This window comes from Rutilus rutilus (genome assembly GCF_951802725.1).
Source record: "Rutilus rutilus genome assembly, chromosome: 12".
Classification (NCBI taxonomy): domain Eukaryota; kingdom Metazoa; phylum Chordata; class Actinopteri; order Cypriniformes; family Leuciscidae; genus Rutilus; species Rutilus rutilus.
The window spans coordinates 29,863,287-29,888,666 of NC_140217.1; the positions used below are offsets into that span (position 1 = coordinate 29,863,287).

Here is a 25,380-nt window from a genome sequence, read left to right on the forward strand (position 1 = left end):
TGCCATGAGCAAAACAAATCCTTCAGAGTGGGCTGTCAATCAAAGCATAAGATCATGGTGCCTTCTAAGAGATTCCCACTCACTTGAACTAACAGCGTTCCCTTCAGTGGGCAAGTCAAGTGCAGCATCAATCTCTCACGGGCAGGTACAATGACCTCAAAATCTTAGCATGGCTGTCTAAATCCTTTCTCTAAACCCTTTTAGACCACACAAGGAAAAATCTCCAATAGTATTCTACCACTTATTCCCAGTTATTTGTCTCATTATAGTGACATAACTAGCAAAGCATGGTAATTACAGAACTGAAAGATAATCTATGTAAGATCACCTATAGGGTAATATTTGTTTCGTGTAAAATTGCGATGGTAATTATCCGTGCTTCTCAGCAGAGATAAGATCTAATCAAAATGAGTGATCGGCGAGAGAGTGGGAAAATTTCACCTGCGGAGACCGCCACCGGAGGAACACAATGAATAAAAAGTAAGACGCGCTTGCTCAACCATAATTTAGCATCACATTACACACATAGACATCAGCCTAATGAAATCATATTTCCATACCATCTTGAGAGATCGCCTATAACAAACACATATGCGAAAACATATATTTGATAGTAATAGTACATCACTATGTTATGAAAGTACAACAATAATAGATTCTACCTGAAAAGTCATTATTCTGTCAAATTGGATGAGTATTTAATGTATTTGAAAGGGTAAAAGTAACAATTTAATGACTTACTTGACATGTCAATATACTTGTGTTGAGTATTGAGTATACTTCATTAACCGTTGTACTGCTTTATACAGTATATATATATATAATATTTCTGACTGTATTAAAAATGGCCCTGAAAGATTTCAGTATTCATTTTAACGTACATGAAACTTTGACAGGTGACTAGAGCAAGAAAATGAAATAAAGAAAAGAAAAAAAATCCCTTACGTATATAGTGTGAACAGCATGCATAGCTTTATCCCAAAAGAAGAGCAGCATAAACTCTTGGTTCGTGCAGAACATGGTACTCACCGATCTTTTTGTCTTTTTGCAGGTTGGTTTGCCAGCACTGTAGGAGTAATAATTGAGCGTGGCATACTCCATGAGAGCCGCAAAAACAAACAGGAAACAGACAGTGACAAAAAGGTCCATTGCTGTGACGTATGAGACCCTGGGTAGTGATGTCCGTGCCACTGTGCTGAGCGTTGTCATGGTTAATACTGTTGTTATTCCTGCATAATCAGAAGAGGATATTAGATGGAAAGGCTGGTAACAAGGGAAATGCCTGCTAATGAAAAATATGAGCTAAATCATCTAAAGCGTACGCTGACATGGTTAGCATGAGTAAAATGTAGTTTGATATCTCGGCTGAATACAAAACATTGCTATTTTTTTTGGCTCTAAGCTAATTATGTGATGCTTTTTCACTGAGCAGAGCTGATTAAGTTCCATCTAAAACTCCATTGCACTGGTTGTTGTTGGACAGGAATAAAAAAAAAAATAGCTTTGTTCCAAAATCTAGTGAGCTTTCACACTAGGCTGCCTATCTAAAATAGAACCTCAGATTGACTTGCTCTACATAGGCAGGTCTTTAATACAGGCAATATGAAAGAAAAAGAGAAATACTTTAACCACCACCATAATTCAACACTACCGCAAATTTGTATTCTTTTAAAAACAACACTATTATATGCCTTTATTGATGTTTTTCCTTTCAATTTGACACCTGTCCAGATGCTGAAGTCCTTCTCTTGCATATGATAGGAACAGAGACACCTGCAAATTAAAAAATATACCACCCACACAAACACCTAGAATCTTTGAAGCATTCTTAGCTCCACTCTTGCATGGACATTTAGAGTTGCCTCAGAGAACCAGTGACTGTGCCCCTGTTTTGCAAGGGTTTCTATGGAAACAAGCAAGCTTCATCTTCAGAGAGAGATTTCGCACCCCATTCCTTTTTTCCTCTGCTGTTGTTGGCCACGGTGATTACCTTCACCTGTTAGACTGACTTCCCTTGTTACACTGGCACTTAGTTAAATGACTGCCTGCCTGAGTCAGAAAAGCCTGTGAATGAAATATGCATTTCAAAATGGCACTCTTTCCTGAACTGCTTAGCTCCATTTTAGCCTCATTAGTTCTCTCATCAGTTTTTGCGGTGGATAAGAATGACATAACAACCGGCTGGACGTTCAAATAACTGTAATGCGGTACTTCCTGTACTTATCAGTGATGGTACCCAGGCTGCTGGTTTTGAGGGTTGAAAGAGTTAGTAATGATGTAGACCGGCTGTTAGGTACTTTTCTATTCTTCCCCTACATCATTTTCCTGTCAAAGACCAGCATTTATTTGAAAAAGAAATAAATGTTGTATCTTTATAAATGTCTTTATACTGATCACTTATACTGTCACTTCTGATCAATTTAATGCATCCTTGCTGAATAAAAGTATTAAAAATCTTCATGACTCCCAATCTTTTGACTGGTAGTGTATTTTCATAATTTCTGAATTTTCATAACTTAATTTGATTGAAATGATTATCGAAATGATAGTCTAACTGTAAGTAAGATACTAATGAATTATTGTGCGTTGTTTCATTCATTTATTCATCGCCATACGCAAGAGACTGTCCATGAATTTTCTTGGCAATTATTTTTCCGGGGTAGGTTGCCAGGTCTTTCCCCGACCCTACATGGATTGGGACTCGCACACACACACGCATTCACACCTACGGACAATTTTTTGCATCTCCAGTACATTCTCAGATTAAGTTGCTCATGTCTTCAAAGACTGACTGACCACCCTATACTTGACCCCTCACTATTTTTTCTGGGTTCTGTCTTAGTCACATCCTTTTCTAACCTGACATTTCCACGGCTGTGAGTCCAAGCACTCTCTCTCTCTCTCTCTCCCACATTTTATCTCGGCTGCCTTTCTCTCGGGACTTCATCGATCAACCTGTGCCTGTAAAGCAAATCTCTACTTTTTCTCCAACTCCCTTTCTTTCCACTGAAGGTATAATGACTTCTTTTGTCAGACAGATTAATTGCATTCATCCTTCTTTTGTATGTTGCCAGTTTATTTCCTTCTTCCAAACATAGATTGCACAGGGCCTTTTCTTCCAGTTAGCTATAGGATCAGTGTAGATACCCAATTAATGTCAATCTATGATCCCTTTTTTTATGACCATCACAGCTCATGCTTGTTAGCTTGAGAATATTCAGTGGGAACACCATCTCAGGCCATGTGCTCGAGGTAATCGAACAAGACAGCCTAAAGGTGATGATACACAGGGCAACTTTTTGGGCAATGTTGCGGTCAACGGGCAACCAGATGAGACACAGGGCCCACGACCGATCTAAATTATCCATAAATATATTTATTGCCCATTTTCAATGGGGAAAGTGCCCAAGCAACAATCGCTCTGCAAGATTGCCCAGCAACATTGCTCAAAAAGTTGCCCTGTGTATCATCACCTTAAGAGTGGCAAGATAATCAAGCTACGTCATGAGACAGATTAAAAGCCTTTCTAAATTATGTCGCAAGATACATGCAGACCTCTCATTGAACAATATGGGGATCCTTTAAAAATGATCAAGGTCTAATTATTTGATAAATTAAAAGAAACAATGAAAAATGAAAAAAGAAAAATTACCTTGACAAAAGTGACATTTACCAGGACAGGACATGGACTTAATCAAAGCAGGAAACTATAAAGAAATGAGTAAAGCCAACAAAAAACAGATGAAGCGCTGTAATGAAACAAGAATAAATGTGAACAAAAGGACACACTAAAAAGAAAACACATAGATATTCTTTTTATAAAAGCATTTTTGTAATGTCTTGGATTGTAAATAAAGCAAAACATTTATCAACCATCACAATTTTGTGAATGACTTCTGTATTTCATACACATTGAATGATAATTTAGGGTATTCACTATAGCATTAAAGTGCCCCTATTATGCCTTTTTTTATTTAGTGTCTAATATACCGGTAGCTGTTTATGAATGTAAAAGGTATGCAAAGTTCAAAGAACGATGATAAATGGAGTTATAAGCCGCTTTTTCACTGTCGAGCCGAACGGTTCTAAGAACGGTAAGGCACGGTTCCAGTTCTATTTCCACGTGAACAATGACATCAAACCGTTCTCTACCTGGAATTCTCAGCATGTTTGGTGAACTGTGCTGAACCGTGCTGGTAGAATGTGTGACGTCGCCACTTGTCTATTGCCGGTCTACCAATTTCTCTGTAGCTGCCAAGCGCGTGCGTTATTTGAGCAAGTAAACACAAGTTAATTTAATAATCAAATTAAAAGAAATCTCATCATCCTCCATAACACAGTCGTTATTAACATCTCATACCATCTCTAAACTCTTGCGTTACCAAGGCAATGACTGACGCATTTGTATTAGCCTACATTTAAAATGTAACCAAAGCAAAACTAGGAACCTTTAAAATGGTATAATAATGGCACTTTAAATCTTAAAACTTTACAGTGTGTACATGGCCAAAGTAACTTTGAATATACTGTATGTCATAGTATCGTTTTAAGAAGTTTTTTTTTTTTTTTTTAAGAAACAAACATAAAGCCACACATGAATGAATCACACAAGGATCAGGTGCCTGTATTTACTGAATGTACCTAGTGCTGTTCTGGCTGGAGTTGCATCTTTTTTGATCCAAAAGGAGACCCAAGAGAGCACCACAGTAAGTATGCAGGGGATATAGGTCTGAATTGTGAAGTATCCCATTCTTCTGCTTAGGTCAAAATATACAGTCATCACCACATAGTCACCTAGAAAGAGAAAAATATGTTGCTAATGAAACATCTCTAAACAGAAGAAGAAACCAATGGTGTCTCAAATACATTGTTGTACTTCAGAAACTAAACTTTATTCATATGCATTTATTCAACACACCAAAAACACTTCTGAAATTTGAAGGTCATATTGCCTTTATATTTTCTTTGAAAAGCCCTCCTGCCAGTTTTAAATTTAGTATTTTGTAAGAGACTGACCATCCTTGAAAATATCTTAGCTCTGATTCAGTTACAATCTTTCAGAATTATTCTCCTTTCTTTGTTGGCATTGTATCTATCATTGTATTGTATCAAGGCTACTTTTAAGTGCTCATTTGATATAGTAGAGACAAATCTAGGGGTGAAGCTAATATGCAAAAAATGGTTACTCATGGTTACTCACTTAAATATCACAGGCTTTATACGTGGTCTAATCTGAAGGCCTAAACAAAACCTTTTCACTTTTCTTTGTAGCCTACAGAAGTGTCAAGTGTTTTGTTTTTTTCTTTATACAGTGATAGACAGTTTCTATCCATTTTCACAGGCTGAGAGTAAACACCGAGAGTGTGTAAAATGATAGCAAATAATTTTGTTTTAACAGGCAAAATAGTTTGCAATATTTGAAAAAGAGTCTAATTGCTTTTTTTTTCTTGAAAATATTTTTATTCATGCTGTGTTGCAGTTCTCACATATATTGATCATTCGAAAACGGATGGGAACGCTACTGTACTGTATGCAATATTCATTTGTTAATATTTGAAAAAATACTATATAACTTTGATTTAATATAACTTCAATGTAGCATCAGTTTGCACCAGAAAATTCCATTTTGCATCATCCTTGTATAACACATTTGGTATATGAATATGAGGATATAAAAAATTGTATTCAGCCCATTGACCATGTTCCCACTAAGATTTACTAAGCCCGGAGAAAATGTCATTCAATAATGCACGTACAGTAGTGCTTTAACTGAAGTGACATTTTAACAGCTTACAATCTTCTGGACCCAGATTTTCAATCTTAATGGAGATCGATTAAGATGCAGGAGGTACATTAAAGTGAATATTAAAAAAATTCTATACGTTTACTGTCAAGAGAAACAACCTCATATATCATTGGTTGGTTCTACAGAGCATAAAACCTGCATTAAACAAATGCAAATGTCAGTCTAACAGAAAATACAATGGTGTGATGAATCCAGGACATTAAAAAGGTAGTTTCTTGAGAAAATAGGTCAACACTAGTTTAGCATAATTTAATAATGTAAATTAAAGGGAGATATTATACTGATCATTTTTATTCATACCACGTTGGATGAGAATCCTTGGGTTAGAAACCGTTGCTTTGAACCAAACTTCTAGCTCTAAAGCATACATTATGATATTTACATCACCGTTCAAAAGTTTGGGTCAGCATATTAAAAAAAGAAATTAATACCTACTTATAATCCTTATTCAGTAGTGATAAATTGATCAAAAGTGACTGAAAAGACTTTTACAATGTTACAAAAGATTTCTATTTTAATATATGCTGTTCATTGAACTTTCTATTAATCAAAGAATCATGAAGAAAAATATATCATGTTTACTGCAAAAAATGTTAAACAGCGCACTGATAATAATACAACTGTTTCTTGAAGATGTGACACAGAAGACTAGAGTAATGATGCTGAAAATTAAGCTTTGCCATCACAAGAATTAATTATATATTATAGAATATATTCAAACAGAAAACCGTTATTTTAAACTGTAATAATATTTCACAACATTACAGTTTTCACTGTATTTTTTATCAAATAAATGCAGCCTTGGTGAGCATAAGAGCATACTGACCCCAAAACCTTTGAACGGTAGTTTACATCAGCCTTCGAAAAATTATATTTATCAATAACCAACTAATAATCATACTTTATTGATTATTATACTTTCATTTGATCCAAACAATAGAGTAGAAAATTACCTGCAGTTGTCTTAATTATATCTGTGGTGTTCCTCAGGCCCATGAAGTCGAACTGGTAAAGTCTCCATGACTTCTGATCAGCCGCCTGCACTGAGTTCCTCCTCCACTTGTAAATCATTTCATCTCGTGGGTATCCATCTGTAATTACATAGAGCATAAGCCAGTGACCCCTAGCGCCCCCTTCACTTGTGATGGATACCTGAGTGCAGCCCAGTGCCAGGCATCCAACTGCAGCATTTGTCTCTAGCCCAGAGCATGTTAATAAAACGCACATCACGGGCACAAGGAAGACAAAGGCAGAGAGAGAGAACAAGTAAATGAGAAGTTTGGTTCGATTATACACAGCATCCATCTTAATGCTGACACCTAACCTTGAGACGTATGCCTCTCGCGTACAACCTGTGGCCCAGAAAAGAGATTTCAAACAGCTGTCTCTTGAGGCTCGGAAACTTTAATCTTAAAAATGATCACTGATGCTGCTCTTGCGTTGATTATCCATGTCTCTTAAGTATTGCTAAGTGTATGGTGTTTCACTCTTTTTTTTTTTTTATTCTGCCTTAAAGGGATAGTTAACTCAGAAATGAAAATTCTGTAATCATTTACTCACTCTCATGTCGTCGCAAACGACTTGCTTTCAAAAAAGAGAATTTTTTATTTCAATGTGATTAAAGATGCATGCCGCCACACTTCCATACAATAGCCAGCCATAGCCTACTTTGGAAAGAAATCCTTATTCACTGAAAAGCTTGGTAAGATGTCGGATCTTTTCAATGAATCAGTTTACAGGTCTTAAACTGTTCTGAATTATTTGTTAACGACTCAGTACCGGTTTATTGTAATTGCGTGGCAAAGAGAACAAGTCTTCAGAATTAAATAAGGAAGTAAGAAATTCATACAGGTTGGGAAAAAGACATGAAGTAAATAATGACCGAATTTTCATAACTGTCACTTCAAGCAGCAAGAGTGCTGGTGTTCAAGCTACTTATGTTCCACAATGTCTGAAGATAGTTGAAAGAGTTAAAGAGAGCATTATCTGATAAGTGAGTGGATGCACTTCGCCAAGACATTGTGATTAATAAAACAGCATGATTAGATTTCCACACAAATACATATTAATGCTGTTGAACACACAATGACCTGTGCTGTTAAATGACAATCGAGCCTAATAGCCATCTGAGGTAATTGTCATTCTCTTAACAGATTAAACACACTAAATATGAAAAATGTTGTTTTTATTTTATTTTATTTAGTTAAAATCTCCTTGGTCTATGCAGAGGGCATTCAAGTAGCAATGAAGATGGTCTTGGTTGACATTTTACACTACAGAATAATAATCAGACAGATTTGTAAAATATACATTTTTGTATGATGTTGCTGAAATATACAACGGGTCTTAAAGGTATAGTTTACTCAAAATGAAATAATAAAAAAGACATTTTTAAAATATGTTTTCATTTTTCTGAACTATCCCTTCTGTGCTATATGCATATGCAGAATTACTTCAATTCTGAATTAACAAATCTAAAGACCTATTTACACTGAGCAATGCTATGTATTTTGGGGAGAATACTCCCGGTGTGTCATAAACATCTGCTGGACATCCATTAAATTCACAATCCCATTAATTGGCACTATCGAGAGCAGAAAACCAGTACCGATATATATAGGGTTAAAGGAAATACTTTATTAATTGGCACAGAAATAAGCTGGAAAATCTTCATCCTCACTCTGAGAGTAAATCCCGTTGTGCCATCCCTGTGAACTTTGAGAAATAATTAGTAGTGTATTGTATAGAGTTTACTACTTCTTGGCTCAATCAGCCATAAAGAGGTTGCAAAGGATCAGCAAAAATATTTTCAATTAAAATTCTGTGTACACAATAGTAAAATAGATGCTGCATCCAAATGATTTAAGGGGGTACCAGGGGGCCAGAGCTGAAATTGTAGTATCATTGTTTGAGTATATAACAAATAAAGATATTTTGCTGATATAATAGTGAATAGTTGTAGTTTATAGCTAAACAAAAATCTCAATCTGCTGACTGAAAACTTTTTTTGTGGTATAACGGTCCAAATGAATGCTCAACAAGCGCCAAAAGCAAAATTGGCTTTGGCAAGTAAAAAAAAATGAGCTAATGGTAATTTGGATGGACTTGAAACTAACTGCTAAATAAGTGCATGGTTTAAACAGCGAGAACAATAGTCCGACCCTTGTTGTTTTAATCTGATGTAAATCATGCTGAGCGAATCAAATTAAAGACATTCAGTACTGTGCAAAAGCCCAAATCTTTAGCTTTACTGTGCCAGCAGGAAACATTCATTTATGATTTTTAGATGTTGCTTAACAGTACATACATGGCCTCTGTCAAACTCTAAATGCCTTTTTGTCACTCCAAGCAAAACTGTAAAAACACCTACTGGTTTCCTTTCAGTCATATTGTTAAACTGTTTGTTCCTCAGACATTATCAAAAGTAGCCAGCTGTGTCCAGTTTGATGCCACACTTCTGTTCTCTTTATATTATACTGAGTTCATTAGGTGGCAGTGGATATCTCTTTAAGTTTCTTTTGATAATTATCCAAGGTCAGTGTAAAAGATACATTCCTGCTTCATTTGATCCCAAAAGTTGCCCTGCCACCCACTGTCTCTGCCTCCCCCATTTGCATTGTCCTCGGTTCATTACTGTATAACCCTTAGGTCATGATGCGCTAAAAGGTACAAGCAAATTCCACTTAATCAGAGGAAAAAATAGCCATCGCCATGGGAACCAGAACACCATTCATTGGCTTCAGTGGGTGAAGAAAGGGGCGCTGATGAATCACAGCATGCAAGAGCTTCCCGTGATGGTGGGAAGATCAGGCAGCGGGAGGAAGACTATGAGAATTAAACCTAATAGGGTGTGTGGAGAATGCCTTGCTAGCACAACAAATAACATTGTAATTTCATCATTCATCAACAAAGGAGCTTACTATTGATTTGTGGAAGACTAAATGCGAGTCATATATTTTAGTTTAAACATCCTGCCTCTGTCCACCAAAGTGCCAGAGAATGTCATGGACATGTGGGCAAAAAGGATTTATGGCTCATCTTATGACCCAGGCCGCAGCAATACCATCAAATAAGGAAAGAATAAACAGATTGATCTTAGTTTAACATTGAATCATTTTACACACACACACACACACACACACACACACACACACACACACACACACAAAAACTGCTTACCTCCACACTAGTGCCTCCTAGTATGATTTTTTTTATATATATACTGTATGTAGTAACTGATTACATATATATATAAAAAAAACTAAATTCCTGGAAAAAAGGATGTTTAATAGACCTTGTGACCCCGGTCCACACATGAGGTGCTTTATCAGGTTTTTATCAGTGCAGGACTAGAGCACAACTCTAATAGTCTAAAAGCAGAGCTGGCTGGTTGGCTTTTGTGTTGACTGAGATTAGAGAGGATGCAAAGACAGGCAGACCAGTTCTGAATGAACACTGTCAGAGCTAAAACTACCTCTTTCCAAAATAACAGACAGCCTCAGAAACAACTGACATAGATATACCGCTCAAAAGTTTGGAATCTTTAAGATTTTTTAACTCTCTGGGGTTTGAGGTGTTTTCTGTGTTTTGACATGCCCTGACATTTGTGCCTATTTCTGTTACTTATAAAATGTTCATGGCTAAAGTCTCATTACACTGTATTGAGCACAAACTCTGCTACAATAATATGTGAGCAGCACATATGTAAAAGTTTGTAATTTTGAAGAAATTATGTTTACGTCACTGAAATAAGGCCATAAAACCCATACTTACCATAAGACTTTTGATAAAATGTATCTTGTAGCCTAGCGTTTTTGCTTCAAAACGATGTCCACTCATTCACATAAAACAATTTATTGATTTAAATTTGCAAGACATGTTTTGTGTCAGGAAGGCTTACGCGGGGAGGGTGCGCATGAATATTAATGTATCATTTCCAAGGTGTTTGCTTTTTCATTTTACCACGTTCATGTACATTGTTAGGGTTATTTATTTCATGTTATTGAAAGAAGTCTTTCATGCTCACCAAGGCTGCATTTATTTGATCAAAAATACAGTCAAAGTGTGTTATTGTGAAATATGGAATTTGGAATTATTTGTATTTATTCCTATGATGGCAAAGCTGAATTTTCAGCATCATTCATCAGTGTCACATGATCCTTCAGAAATCAATTATGCTAATTTGGTACTAAAGAAACAGTTTTTACCGTGATTCTTTGATGAATAGAAAGTTTAAAATAATACATATTTAAGAAAATAAATCTATTGACATCTCTTTAATGTCACATTTGATTAATTTAATGTGACCTCGATATTAATTTCTTTTAACATTACTTTTGAATGGTAGTGTATCAAAGTTTCCATAAAAATATTAATAAGCAAAAACATTGTTCTCGACATTGAGAATAATTATAAATGTTTCTTGAGCATCAAATCATCATATTAAAATGATTTCTGAAGGATCATGTGCCACTAATGTATGTGTAATAATGACTGCTGAAAATAAATTAAACTAAAAATGTATATTCAAATAGAAAACAATTATTTTAAATTGTAATCATATTTGGCAATATTAATGTTTTTACTGTATTTTGTATAAAATAAATGCAGACTTGGTTAGCATAAGAGACTTCTTTTAAAAACTTTTTTTTTAAAAATCATAGAATCCAAACTAAAAAACGGTAGTGATTATTATTTTTTGAGGGTCATTATGATAATATTATGATAAAACAGTATGCAATATTAATGGTCATTTGTCAAATATGCTTGTGGAAAATAAATAAATAAATAAATAAATGAATAAATAAGCAAAAACCAAAACATTTTCTTTGATGTATAAAAATTATTCACTGCTCTCCCCTATATAAAAATAAATTAAACTTATAAAACAATATACACTTATAGCATTATACTGTGTCAATATTTGATATATTAATACATTTCGATTAAACGTTCTTTCTTTATGAAAAGCAGCTCCAAATACAATTTGAATAAAATTAGCATGAGCTCTGTCTTTTGTTATTTGATGAGCAAGAAGGAGGAGAAGAAAAATACAGCAATGAAAATAATCTTGAGCGACACCATTGATACAGAGATGTGGGGAATCAAGCAGAGTGGAGCTTTATATCTCACCAACAAAAGCAGAGCGAGAAAATTCTTTAGTCACACATTTTTAAAAGAGATTGCAAAATCATCTCCTCTTCGCTCAATAATCAGGACAGCTAGCATACAACATTTGCATGAATATGCACAGAGACAAAGTCACATTCAGACCAGCTGAGACATGGGTAAAACAATGGCTTTAGTCAAGGATGGTGTGACAGATTTGGCCTTAAGTACTAAAGAAGAAAATAAACATGATGGTTATTGAGGATAAATGACTTGGGAGTTTTAGATCTGCTGAAAGTGGGTGTCGCAGACGGATTTCAGTGTAGCCGTGGGCCACGCAGAGGACACAAGAAGAGAGGAGTTATAAAAATGTGCACAGGCAAGCCAAAAAATAGTAAAAAGAGTAAACAATCAAGAAAGGAAAGAGTGAATTAAAAAACACCCTGGCTGCAAAATAAGCATTTTAATATAAGCCTGGCTGTGGGAACTATATGAATATATCAATTTCTGTCATAACAACTCTCGGAGTGATTGGCATGGTAATGGATATGACAATGTTGTATGTTTGGTCTTGGCGGAATAGATCTGCTACGCTGCTGCGGCAGAGCAAGTACGGGACTTGCTACTACCAATACATACACGACACTCTGCTGTGAGCAAGTAAGACATGCTGCAGCTGTACAATATAGCGTACATGAATTACCCGTTGCAGATTTATACAGGTGGAGCTGGGGAAGGTGGAGAGTTTCTGAAAGTGTGCTGCACTGCTAAGGCAAATGCTACCTAAGTATCTGAAGGTTGAGCAGCGAGCTCATTGGCTATTGAATACGGCAGGAACCAATCAGCTGCACCCTATAGATAACGATGTGATTATGAACAGGTGAGTTAAAAGACCTATTAACCTGCACCAGAGAATGTCTAATAAGGCGAGAAGTTTCACTCTCAGTACACTTCCGGCTTCTGAAATGGTTGCAGTTCCACTTTGATTCCATATGAGGGCGCTCACAGGACGAGTGCAGAATGAATGGAGGTCTATGGCAGTATACCCATCAAAATCCACTTTTCTCAGGATATAATTTTTTGTCTAGTAATTTGAATATTGTATTCGAAAGGAGATGCAAAGAAATTACACATTGCTGGGTGTTAGATTTTTTAGAGTCACTTATTTGCTTTAAAAAGTCTTTTAAAGTGTCAATGACGTCATACACATCGTACGACCATTGCTTTACGGCAATCCTTCAGTCACTTTGGTGCTTTCACGCTCTGCACTTTCTTTTCTCTCGAGGCATCGACAACACAGCTGACACAGGTAAATACACGTGCTAGAAGAGTTTTTGTTTTGTTTGTTTCTGGTCCCGCTTCGGATGCCACGATGCCATCAAGCGGTATCTCTGGTCGTAATCAGTCCTTCACTGACCAATCAGCGTTCATTAGCAGAATGCTAGCGTGTTATGGGCAACAACAACTCAACCTGTAAGAAATCGAAAGGACATAAGTACTCGTTCATTCAACTTTCGACCACAAACCCATGTTGAACTTGCAAAACCTACTATCGAATCTGAGATTTCTCAACGGCAATCGGATGAAAGAGACAAATTTAGCCGTCTAGCCCCATAGACTCCCATTCATTCTGCACTCATGGGCGATCGCCCCCGGTGGAACTCTGGTGGAACTACAACCAAAATTTGGTACAATAGGACTTAATCGGGAGTGGGCAGGCTCTCCGTAGACGGGCTCTGCCTGCACCATCTAGTATCATGCCAGAACTTTGTATTTGTACACTTTATATTCAGTGACTCTTCCTGCAGGTTACAATATATCACCAGTAGGTGGCGACAAGTGACTGTCTTAATGAGTGAATCATTGAATTATTTGTATTCATTCAAACATTTTGATTCATTCCGGAACAATTCAAGTGACTTTTTTTATCAGTGCGTCGTTGTTTAAAAATGCTGATTCATTCAGAAATGAAATGCCGCCTACTGTGTGTCGCTTGCAAAATGAGAAACAGATCTGCTGCAGCTTTGTTTGGAACGATTTTCATTGTCAGATAAAAAACAGACAAAGTAACTGGCATTGAGTCTAAAATGATGTAAGTTACACAATATTCTTATTTCCTGAACTGTTATGTAAAAGCAATATCACACAAGTCACACATTTTCCAAGCAAATTACTGTACATGTTTCTGCAAGTAAAATGATCAGGATATTAGGACCTGGCACAAAAGAGCTAAATCATAAGTTATGACGGCATGTTAGCGCAGGTATTGATTAATGTGAGTAACAGCGAGAAACAGACATATTGTAGGCATCACTTTGTTTTAAAAATGTTGTGGGGACAGACAGACGGGGGTGGCGAAACCGTAAAATGACAAAGGCTCAGCTCATATAATTTTAAGGTTATGCACAAATAATTTTACATGAGGTAGCAATCTTTCTTTTCAACCAATTCAAGTGCTCAAACTTGTGAACAATTTTAATTTGGCAAGCAAAAGTCCTGCTAGCAAATTAAGGTTTTCTGCAGATCTTCTGCTAAAACAAATAACATGCTATATCTGGACACTGATCAAACCAAAAGGCAATTTTCAATGATGCAGAGAATGAGAAATGAGCAGCTAATGGCTTTACATTTTCTAACCATCAAAACTATATGATTGACTTTCTTCTGTGGAACACAAAAGATGTGATCAGTGGTGTCTGATCATGTTGTTTGGACTTCTTTGGTGTTCTTCTTTTGTATTGAAGTTCCAATATGCAGCAACTTTACTATTGGGTTGAGCTTTTATTGTGGGTCGGGCATTCATTTCACCAACAGTTGCTGTTTGTAATATACCTTTGTGTGCATTAACATGATGTAGTTCTACTTGAGGACATTTTTTTCCCACTTCCCAGCAATCCTTAATCATAAATCTTCACCAACTCCTCTGACATCTAGGCATTAAGAGACAGAGTTAAAATAAAGAGATGTGTTTCAAACAGAAGAGGTGCATGATCAAAAGGTAATCACAGCAGTCCCTATCATCATTTAAAAATTCCCACTTTATTTAATGAACTGATTCTGTCCTAGATCTGCACTATAATTGGTGTCTGAGTGTGCTGCTCAATTTGAAACATAACATCCTCCCTTTGTTCAACTCACAATATGACTGATTGCCTTTTTAATCAAAGCTTGAAAATAAGAGTGTTACTTTTATTTTTTGTCAAATATATACCATTTCCATTTAAAACTTTCAGCTGCATAAACTTTGTCATCACTTTTTATTTTATTTTATATTTATATCACCTTTATGTTTGCAAGCCTTTGATGGTTGTGTAAGTAAAGATAATGGGCAGGTCTTCTAATTTCACAGACCTTGTAAGTTTGGATTATGACAGTGATTTGATTCCATAAATTACTTGAGGGATCATTAAACTGAATGAGATGTTTTGAAGTTGACGTTATTACAACATTGAAACATTGAAAATATAGAGATGTAACCATAATATGTAGCAGACGATAAGAGTGGAGAGAACATAAAACAAATGAATAGAAGAATTCCTATTAAATTTCCTAATAAAAGACACAAGGTTTATTATGATTTATGTGTTGCACAGCAGAAGCTTTTAAGCTGCTAAAAAAGCTGCCAGTCAATTTGATTTTAGAAATTATTATTATCTTGTGAACTGCATTTTTGCATGCTGGTTAGTCACTTCCTATAATTTCCAAATCTCTTCATCATTTTGTGTAACCTGTCGCTCCTTCATTCAAACACATTATTGCAAACATTAATGTGAGCAAATTATTCTCTGGAATATTCTCCGTTAATAACCCCTACATCTGTCTAGATCTGTTTTTGACCATCCTTTGAAAATGACCAATTTTGCCATCAGAGCATTCATAACTGCCTCTATGCAGAGTAAAAAGGCTTTGATGGAAATGGTTATGTCTTCCCCTCCAAGCGAATCCATGAAGGGAAGCCAAAGCAATTCGATGAGTTAATGGCACTAAGGTGATTCTGTGCGGCAGGAAAAGCAGATCCCATCGGTAAGGGCCACAAAAGGTGTTTTTTTTGCAGGAATTGCAAGCACACGCAGCACTTTCCCACCTTTTAAATCAGTCTGAACAATCCATCTATCTTCATCATTACAGACTGTGTAGAGTTTCATGACCAATGACTTTTCAACAGGTCTCCAAACGGTATTTAGGTCATATGTCTTGATGGATTTTACGCACGATGCATGGACACAACCAGGTATTGCTTTATCTGAATAATGTGCATTTGTAGTGACCATTATAGTATGGAAAGTGTGTACATATTTGTTCCATTTGAATTCTGCCTTGTTTATTCTTCCACTACAACACAAATCATACTTTGCTGTGATGCAATGTGCAATTGCAGATGTCATATTTTTCTGAATAATGACACTATTGTCTTGAATAACAACACTATTGTCTTCCCTACCCCTAAACCTACCCATCACAGAAAACTTTCTGCATTTTTACATTTAAAAAAAACCCAAAAAAAAAAACCTTAATTTAGTATGGCTGGCTGGTCCGCACAATGTAGGTGATCTAAGGTTTTACTATCTTTGTGGAGACATTCGGTCCCCACAATGTAATATAAACCTGTACACACACACACACACACACACACACACACACACACACACACACACACACACACACACAGCTATATGAAAGTTAGCATATGAAGACAGAATTTTCAGTTTTTTTTAGAAGTCTACCAGTTAAGAGTCAGGCCTGCATCCTTTTTCCAGCCTCACTTCACTGTCTGATGAAATAAAAGACAAGAGGCCCATATGAAAAAAATAATGCCACTTTTAAATAGTGAAAGGTCATAGCCAGGAGGCAGGTGATAAACACGGGTAGAAAAGTGCCCACTGCTCTCGTTTCTTGTTTCAACCGGACCAGAGCAGACAAACCTGATGCCTGGTGTCAGGTCTGTTAAACACCTGAAAGCTCCTCGTTCCCTGCAGGGCAGGTACAGACACACTGGCTGGGGAGCGTTTCATTTGTCTGTTTGTTTATGCACACAGAGACTATAGCACTGTATGTTTGAGTCTGTTAAATATGCTTTAGAGGACAAGCTGCTGTGCTGGGCAGCGAGGTGTGAAATATTAAAATAATCTTTCTGGCAAACTGCTCCTCTTGGGTGCAGATGGGGGACCGTTTTCTCTGTGACTGATACAGGGGAGGCATTTCAGTCCGAGTACATTCGCTTCTATGTGGCCGCTAACATGAAAAGGTCTGCAAGGTCCTGCCTGATGGGCATTAACCTTCATTTGCATATCAATTGAATTCAAAATGCAAGGCTTGGAAACCCTGCGCCTGGTTCTCAAAAACAAATGCCAAATGCAGCAGAGAAATGGAAGAAAATAGCTTAGAGGAAGAAAAGGGGGTCCTGAAGCTTGAGGGATTGCTTAATATGGCTCTTTCCTCAACAGTGAACATTCGGACCTTTACTGTGTTTTAGAGGCCCTACGGAGAAGGTCTGGCCATTAGACGAAGAGAATTAAAATTATCCCTGAAAATACCAAAAAAAGAAACATTACTCACATCTTCTGTCAAGAAGCCTCAACTGAATTACATCATCATATAATACCTGACACCTCAAGTAGTAACATCACATCATACTACAAAACTTCATTATGTATCCATCAGAGGAAGTGTAAACATGTACTACAGCAGTCAAGTAAACAGGACTGATTGTGCAAAGTGGGACAGGTGATCAGCAAAAGTGGGATAGTGGTTTTATATTTTTATAGAAAATGTCTGCTGGAATTGAAACTGACTACTACTGCTTCTTCTGCTGCCGCCACACACACACAAAATACAAATTTCTTCAATGAAGTTTTGTCAGATAAGATCTGGAAAATGGAATGTTTTTACTGGCGGTGTATTAGTCCTAACCAGCTTGATTAAGGTCTACAAAGTAAATCTCAGCCCAATCAAGTGGAAGTTCTTCTGATCCAATATTGAACCATGAAAAAGACCATAAACGACTAGCATGGTCATGTAAAACCAGCTACAATCAGAAGGCTAACACTTACACTACCATTTGTAATATCATTGCTATAGTGCAGCTACAATTAGGTTATCAGGAATATCCAACCATTGTATAACATGATTCATGGTAGCTCATAAAAGTATGATGATTAACTATCATAATTCATCTGAACAGTTAAGTGTCCCACTTTAGCAAACATGTTGAGTTTAAAGGGGGACACTACAGATCTTCGCAAATAATTAGACATATCCCATCTTCTTGGTTCCTGCCTTAATGTCATGCTCAACTGACCATCATAAAAAAACATAAAAAAACATTAAAAAAATCCATATCTACTATGATGTTGTAAGGCAAAAAAAAAAAAAATTCAGAATGACACAGACCCTATTGGCAATTACTAATGACTGTTACATGGTATTATCCCCTGATATTTAAAGGGCAATTGATCATGAGATTTATTTCAAGTTTATGGCAAATATTTGTCCCCCTGATGTCCAAGTTTTGCTGGATCCTTACTATCTGATATTATAGATCAGGAAAATGTAACACATTTGGTTTAAGCATATTGTCCAACACAGGAGGACCGCAACTTCTGCATCTTAGGGACCAGTGCCAAAGACAGCAGTGTGCAGAGGCAAAACAGAGAAGACAGATGGTTTGCAAGGCATAAATGTCATAAAGATGCATCCCTGGACGGTGAGGAGAGGGTAGGGGTCTACGACATCTCTTATGAGCTACATACAATGCTGTCCTGACATCTCTACATCTGCATTTCGGCCCAATTCAAAATCACAGCAATTGTGATTCACAGCATCAGGCAGGTGATTCCCTCAGTGATCTAAATTCATACCTACACTGAAGAATTCCCGCAGCAATCTGGGAGTGGCAATACGTGATAAGGTTAAGTGCCAAGGATATTCCCATTTTAATACCACTAATGAAGCCATCTTCAAACATCTTCAAACCATGAGAATTAAATCATGTTATATTGAATGATCTCTGTCAGATATGAAGATTCCCCTGCAGAAGCATGAAAGACAGTTGAAAAGGGTGAGTTTCTGAACACAGACACTCCACAAATGCCAAGTCATTCAAGTTTGCCAAATCACCTGTGAATACAAAATTGTCAAGGAGCATTCAAATATTTTTTTTATTTCTATATAAAAGCTAACCATCTGTTTGTTTCCCCTGATGGTACACCTACTGTATCATTATAAGGACATTTCATAGGCTTAATGGTTTTTATACTGAGCTAATGACGTTTTCTAGCCCCTAACCCTACCCATCACAGAAAACTGTCATTTTTCATATTCTCAATTGCACATGAAATGATTTCATTTAGCCCCAAACTAGTATCTTCTTGATTAATATTATACTCACATCACAAGACATGCAAACTTTCTAATTGTTTACACAGCTATCACAATTGCATTAACTATAAAAACTATTTTAAAAAGTAACAAACATTGTTATACAACTAAAATAAAATAAAAAATAGAATGAGAATAAGCATGAGAAGGGGAAAAGAAAGGTGGAAGAGTAGAAGGTGGTGGAGAGAGTTGAGGAGGAGAGGAAGAGTGGAACAGGTAGAAAGAGATGAGGGGAGAGGAGGAGAAAGTGCATAGAAAGAGTAGAAAGGGGAAAAGGAGAGGGTGAAGAGATAGGTAAAGCGGAGGACATTGATGTAGTTGAAAGAATAAGAGGAGAAATTGTAAGAAGAAATGAAAAGAAAGCAGGATGGAAAAGGAGTGAAGAGACGTACAGTAGAAGGTACAGACTTTCAAATGTAATGATATTCACCCTAATTGACCGTGTAATAAATCATGGCTTCTTGACAGAAGCAAACAGATCCAAAGTGTTACTATGGCATTTCACATCTATATTTAATATATATTATTCTAGTATTGCACTATATGATGGTTGCTGATTTGTAGTTTTGAGAAAGCCTTAAAGTAGCAAGTTCTGTAAATTTAAAAAAAAAAATCAGAAATGAAAGTTTTAGCGTAAGTTCTGCCGGGAAGACTCAATTGTTGCGTCACTTATTACCTTCTCATCTATCCAATCATGTTCTAATACTAGAAGTATAAAGGACCCGTACTTACAGTACACTTGTCTGAGTTCGCAGATGCTGAACGCTTTCACCCACCACCACCAAGATGGTTTCTTCCCTCCACCAACAAGATGGCTTCTTCCCTCCATCTTCTCTACCACTGCAGGATGGTCCCTTCCCCTCCAACCTCCCCACCGCCACCAGGACGGTCCCTTCCAATCCCTCACGGGGGGTCGGCTGCGCCCCTGCCTTCATCTTCAGGCAGGAAATGCTGAATCCGTACCCTCGTATTGCGAGTTACGGACGGGGCCTACGCCAAATACTTTATCGCATATATTGCTTGCTGGGTCACTAATAAATGCATGATTGTTACAATATCTATTCTCCCGAGTCTTTCTGGTAGAATTGAAGTTCAAGAACACTGAGGATGACCATGTTTTTTTTTTTAAACGGAATAAGAGCATGTCATTGATAATCAATACCACCAACCAAAATGGAAAAGGCCTGTGGAGATGTTGAGGCAGAAGAACCATGCATTCAACATTCACAACGATTTTTTCCCTCCCATAATGCATGAAAAGAATATATTTTGTGATGTAGATGAAATTCTCTGGCCAGATGTAAATTAGAGGCGTGATCAATAAAGTTCAGTGATTGCAGTACTGTACAACAGTAAACATTTGCTGCATGTTTGTGTATGTATAACAAAACCCCTCATTGAAAAACTTTCCAATAAACATGTATTTTCATTAGTGTTTTTGTGCGTCTGAATATGTTATAAAAAAAAATAGAGAACACACCTGTAGTTTTGATGATAGCATTCACTTTTAATAAATGCATTAAACAGCAGTGCTTCATTATGCAGTGAATATTCAACTTTCGTCAACATAAGAGTGTGCTTAGTGCGCTGTGTTAATTGTTCTGAGAGCAACTACACTCATTTGAAGAAATGTGTCAAATCGAATGAGAAAAACTGTAACAAAATCGTTTAGTATGTTTATTTAGCATTTTGAATTACAAGGACATCGGCATGTCCTCATAATTTAGCCTAAAACCTGAATACACACAACAAATAAGGACTTTGGTGGGTCCTCATTATGTAGGTTAAACCAGTACACACACACATGCACGAATGCACACAAAATGTATTTATTACTATCCTCATGGTGACATTTTGTATTAATTCTTATTTTCAAAATGTGGTGAATTTATGCTTAAAAGGGGAAAAAATATCAGTCAATGGGGTAAGAAGAGTTTTCCTTTAGAATTACATTTATTTTTCTTACTCAATTGGCAGATATGTTTCTTGTTTAAAGTATAAACTTACTTGATACCATTCATATATCAATTGTTGTCAATAGAGCAGACATTTTGGTATACCTCATAGCCCCATCAGCAAGAATCAAGTACCTCTTCATCGACATCAAAGCAAAAATGTGTTTCTTTGAACTTGTATTATACTGCATATTAACATTATTATTAGCATAACTACAATGACCATTATTAAAAAAATATATATTATTCCTTTTGAGTGAGACAAAAAAGCTGTTGCAGAAATATCTAGATATATGTGTCTTGAGATAATCATGATAAAAAAAAAACAAAAAAATTGGGCTCTCAATAGATTAAGCATTTATTATCCCCTTTATAAATTTGACATGCATGGCAAAATCTAAAATTTCCCAAACACCCCTGGAACCTGCTTTAGTACCTCCTGGTAAGGAAGAGATATCAACAATGTCACAAACTATTTGCCAAAAGAACTAAAAGACTGAGATCAAAAGTTTCCATGGCAATGAAAGAGCAACCCTCAAATATTTCTAGATGTAGGACCTTCTTTAGTGATTCAACTCAATAAAGTCAAGGCCAAGCTTTAAAACATATTTCAAATCAAAAATCAAATCAAATCAAAACTAATTATCAGCAATAAGTAAACACACAACACACACAAATGTTTTCATGCCATATAGTATAAAGTCGACTATCAATAATTATCTGCTAATTTGTTCAAATTATATTTGAATTCAACTCCCTGTCTCAACCATTAAGCATTCATTATAAAGTGTCTTTCTCAATAAAACTTCCATTTGTGAAAGAACATCTTTGGTTAGTGCTTTCCACACAATCTGTAATATTTTAGATACTGCTGAAAATGGGCATGATGTAACACATAGTTTTCTGTAAATGGATGTTGGTTCGGTATGTAATTCCGAGCATGGCTCCACAAATGACTAAGAAAAAAAAAAACATTTCGAGAAGAGCAGAGAGCCTTGATGTGTGAATAAAGGGGTAGAAACAGAGGTGAGAAATCATATTACCCAGGGACACAAACTTTTCCAATTTACCTTCTTTGTCTGGACTCTTAACACCACAGATGCATCACCCATTACCAATCACCCTTGAGTAATGTCATTTATGACACCCTACTAATGAAGCCAGCTTTCAAGAGCCCATCGGACATGCAGAGTAATTACCAGCCTATCTGTGCCCTTGGTGCATACATGCAATGAAATCCATGGCCTAGTTTCTATATAAGAATATATGGAGAGCAAAAATGAAACATTATATCATAAAGCATGAAATCCTAATCAGCTGTGACACATTCCCAGCAGCAATACCATGTCTACCATCAGAAATGTGCTCTTGCAATATTATCCATAAAATCCGATTTTACAGGCTAAATATCACTTCTGATTGTCTTTCTCAGTTAAAGGGGCCTTTAAGGGACATTTTCCTCAATTTTTTTCCCCTGAAGTCCATATATAATGTATTTTCTTTTATGCCAAAACAGTCATAATTTAGTTTTTCATTGACAATTTCCTTCCTTTTGCACCTTTAAAATTAAACAGTATATATATTTTTTTGCTGTTGTGACTCCAATATAAATGCCCCTTTCACAGGTGAAATATTGCCAAATAGAGTTTGAATTGCTTTTGTGGCAAGACTGGTTTAACTGCTATTAATCAAACAATAGGATGAGAATTTTATTGGTGCTGTTGTTATGAGAGAAATGTAATATAATCGAATCCTATAGTGGCTTTTCAGAACATTTCTCGCTTGTTTGTGAAGATATGTGAATATTTCAAAGACATTCCAGGGCATATTGTTCTTCTAAACTGAACATTTACAGCATAAAAGTGAGAAATTGTTTGACCATTCAAAAAGATCGAAGTAGCCTATATGCACCTGTAACCCATCTGATTCTACTCGCCCCGCTTTGAGCAGGATTCGAACCAGCGCATGGGAGGTGGGTGTGCTAACAAGGACGCTGAAGACCACAGCATCTAGCGTCTGTCACTAATGCGCCTCTTGAGATCAGGGGAGTGAGGTTTACCCACACAGCTCTCACTAGCTGACCTCTTTTAAACTCATCTCCTAAACCTCACCGGGTCCCCACCAGGGTCACGGCACCAATGTAACCGGCATCTTCAGGACCTGCCTTCATTGGTGACAGCCAGGTAACGATCGTGTTTGCCGTAAACTTCGGCACTGTTTATCACCGTTGTGAAATTAAACCACTGTTAAAACACTTTTATAGTGTATAGTGTTAAATAGTGTAATTAATTAAAAGATTATCAACAATATGTAACTTTGCTTTTTTTATAAATAATTAGAAGAGGGGTTCCTTTTTACTCACTTGAACACATGCCCCCCCAGCCCTGGCAACACTGTACTGATATGCTTCAAATGAAGCATTTCAAAAGGTTTATTGATATTGTTGTAGCTACTTGAATGCGCAAGGTTGTCTTGTACAAAGAACAAATAGCAAACCAAAACATTCACAACCAAAGGAGAAAAGAAATGGAAATCTAAAGTTGTGAATCCGAGGAGACTAAAAGGAAGAGATACTCACAGCTGGAGAAGATGAGTGGGCAGGAGTGCTCATCCATAGGAAAGTTATGCAGTTGAAGCTGGCATTCTGCGTTTATGGTCAATCTATGAAGAGAAGAAGGAACATACATTTACAATGCAGAAGAATATAAAGCACAACATAAAGCAGAAGGGCAGTGCACAATAAAAGAGACATGGCCATGGCATTTGCTGTAAGTGAAATAACTAAATCCTATTTTACTTAAGCAAACAAAAAAGGAGCGGATGATTCCATTTTGATTCATGACATTTTGTTACAGTATATCAGCTGTTGATCTCATGAGGGACACTTGGTTCACTTTAAATTTTTAGGATGAGAAATTGGCAGTTTGAAGAAGCTTGTTTGACAGATGTCTACTCGGAAACAGGTTTAATTCTTTTTAATTCTCCGACATCCCAGCAAGTGACGCTCAGGTGAAATCACTGACGTTTGAAGCATCTGCTTCCTACATTAGTGTAGGATTTAAAGTTTTAATTATTATATCCCACAGGAAGAATATAATGAACCACAGCTGTGTTGACTGCATGCTTATTAACCATAAAGCATGAATAAGGATGACACTGTTAATCATATGACACAGAAATATAATTATTCCCTATCCTTGACATTTGTATATCTATGGAGTCATTCTGTTACCTGTATTTTGGCTATAGTTAGGATTGCCAAGTAAACTCATTCTGGTAGATACTGTAACTACGCCATTTGGTAATAAAAATCTAAATTACCATGTACAATATTCTGATGAAATAAGAAACATATAAATTGCTAATATTTCATTATATTGTATTTGATGTTGTGCCCATAAGGCTCATAAAAGTGTGAAATTATCTTATTTGGAATATTTTTCCCTGTCTGTTAGTGAGCCTGCTTTTGAATCGGCTAGTGTCAGCCAATCAGTACTGACATGACATTTCAAAAAGTTACGTGGTCCCATTAAAAATTACGTCAGATTTTAGATATTGCGGTATTGCACATATAAATAGTAGTTAAATAAATCAAAGAAAATAGACATGAGATAAGAAATATAATAATACTAAAAATACTAATACTAAAAAAAACATATCATTGGAAGAATACCAGTTACAAAAAATAAAGATGGAATTTGCTAATATGCAAGAGAAAATTCATTATTTTAAGAAAAAAAAAGGATAATAATAATAAAACACCTAAATGGAAAAAAAAAAAACAGTTATAATAACAGTGGTACTGTGAATAGAGAAAATGTAATTTTACTGTAAAAAACTGAGCTGTAAAATAATGGTAATCTACTGGCAGCTGTGGTTGCCAGCAATGTACTGTTAATTTACAGCCCTTTACCGTTAATTTAAAGCTCTCCTTTTTTACAGTATGTTACCGTAAAAATGCCATGAAAGGTAACTCATATCATTTGGGAAACCGATTGCTTCAAACAGTTCGAGTTTAAAAACTAGTATTTATACTGATAGTACTGTGAACTTCATTTGAGTCCACTGAAAATGAATATCTCTTAATATAAAACTGCAAACAGCTAATGTGTAATAGTGAATTCATTAAAAACA

The 25,380-nt window shown here is 36.2% G+C and overlaps 1 protein-coding gene across 1 annotated transcript in view; it reads right to left on the reverse strand.

Moving 5' to 3' along the window:
• gabrg3 (gamma-aminobutyric acid type A receptor subunit gamma3) overlaps window positions 1-25,380 on the reverse strand; it is a 118,052-nt gene that overhangs the window by 462 nt on the left and 92,210 nt on the right. Inside the window, exons 5-8 of the mRNA XM_084424900.1 lie at window positions 23,825-23,907; window positions 6,760-6,897; window positions 4,642-4,794; window positions 1,030-1,229 (exon numbers count right to left, since the gene is read on the reverse strand). Coding sequence (XP_084281026.1) covers window positions 1,030-1,229; window positions 4,642-4,794; window positions 6,760-6,897; window positions 23,825-23,907 — 574 coding nt within the window. The remainder of the gene's footprint in view (window positions 1-1,029; window positions 1,230-4,641; window positions 4,795-6,759; window positions 6,898-23,824; window positions 23,908-25,380) is intronic.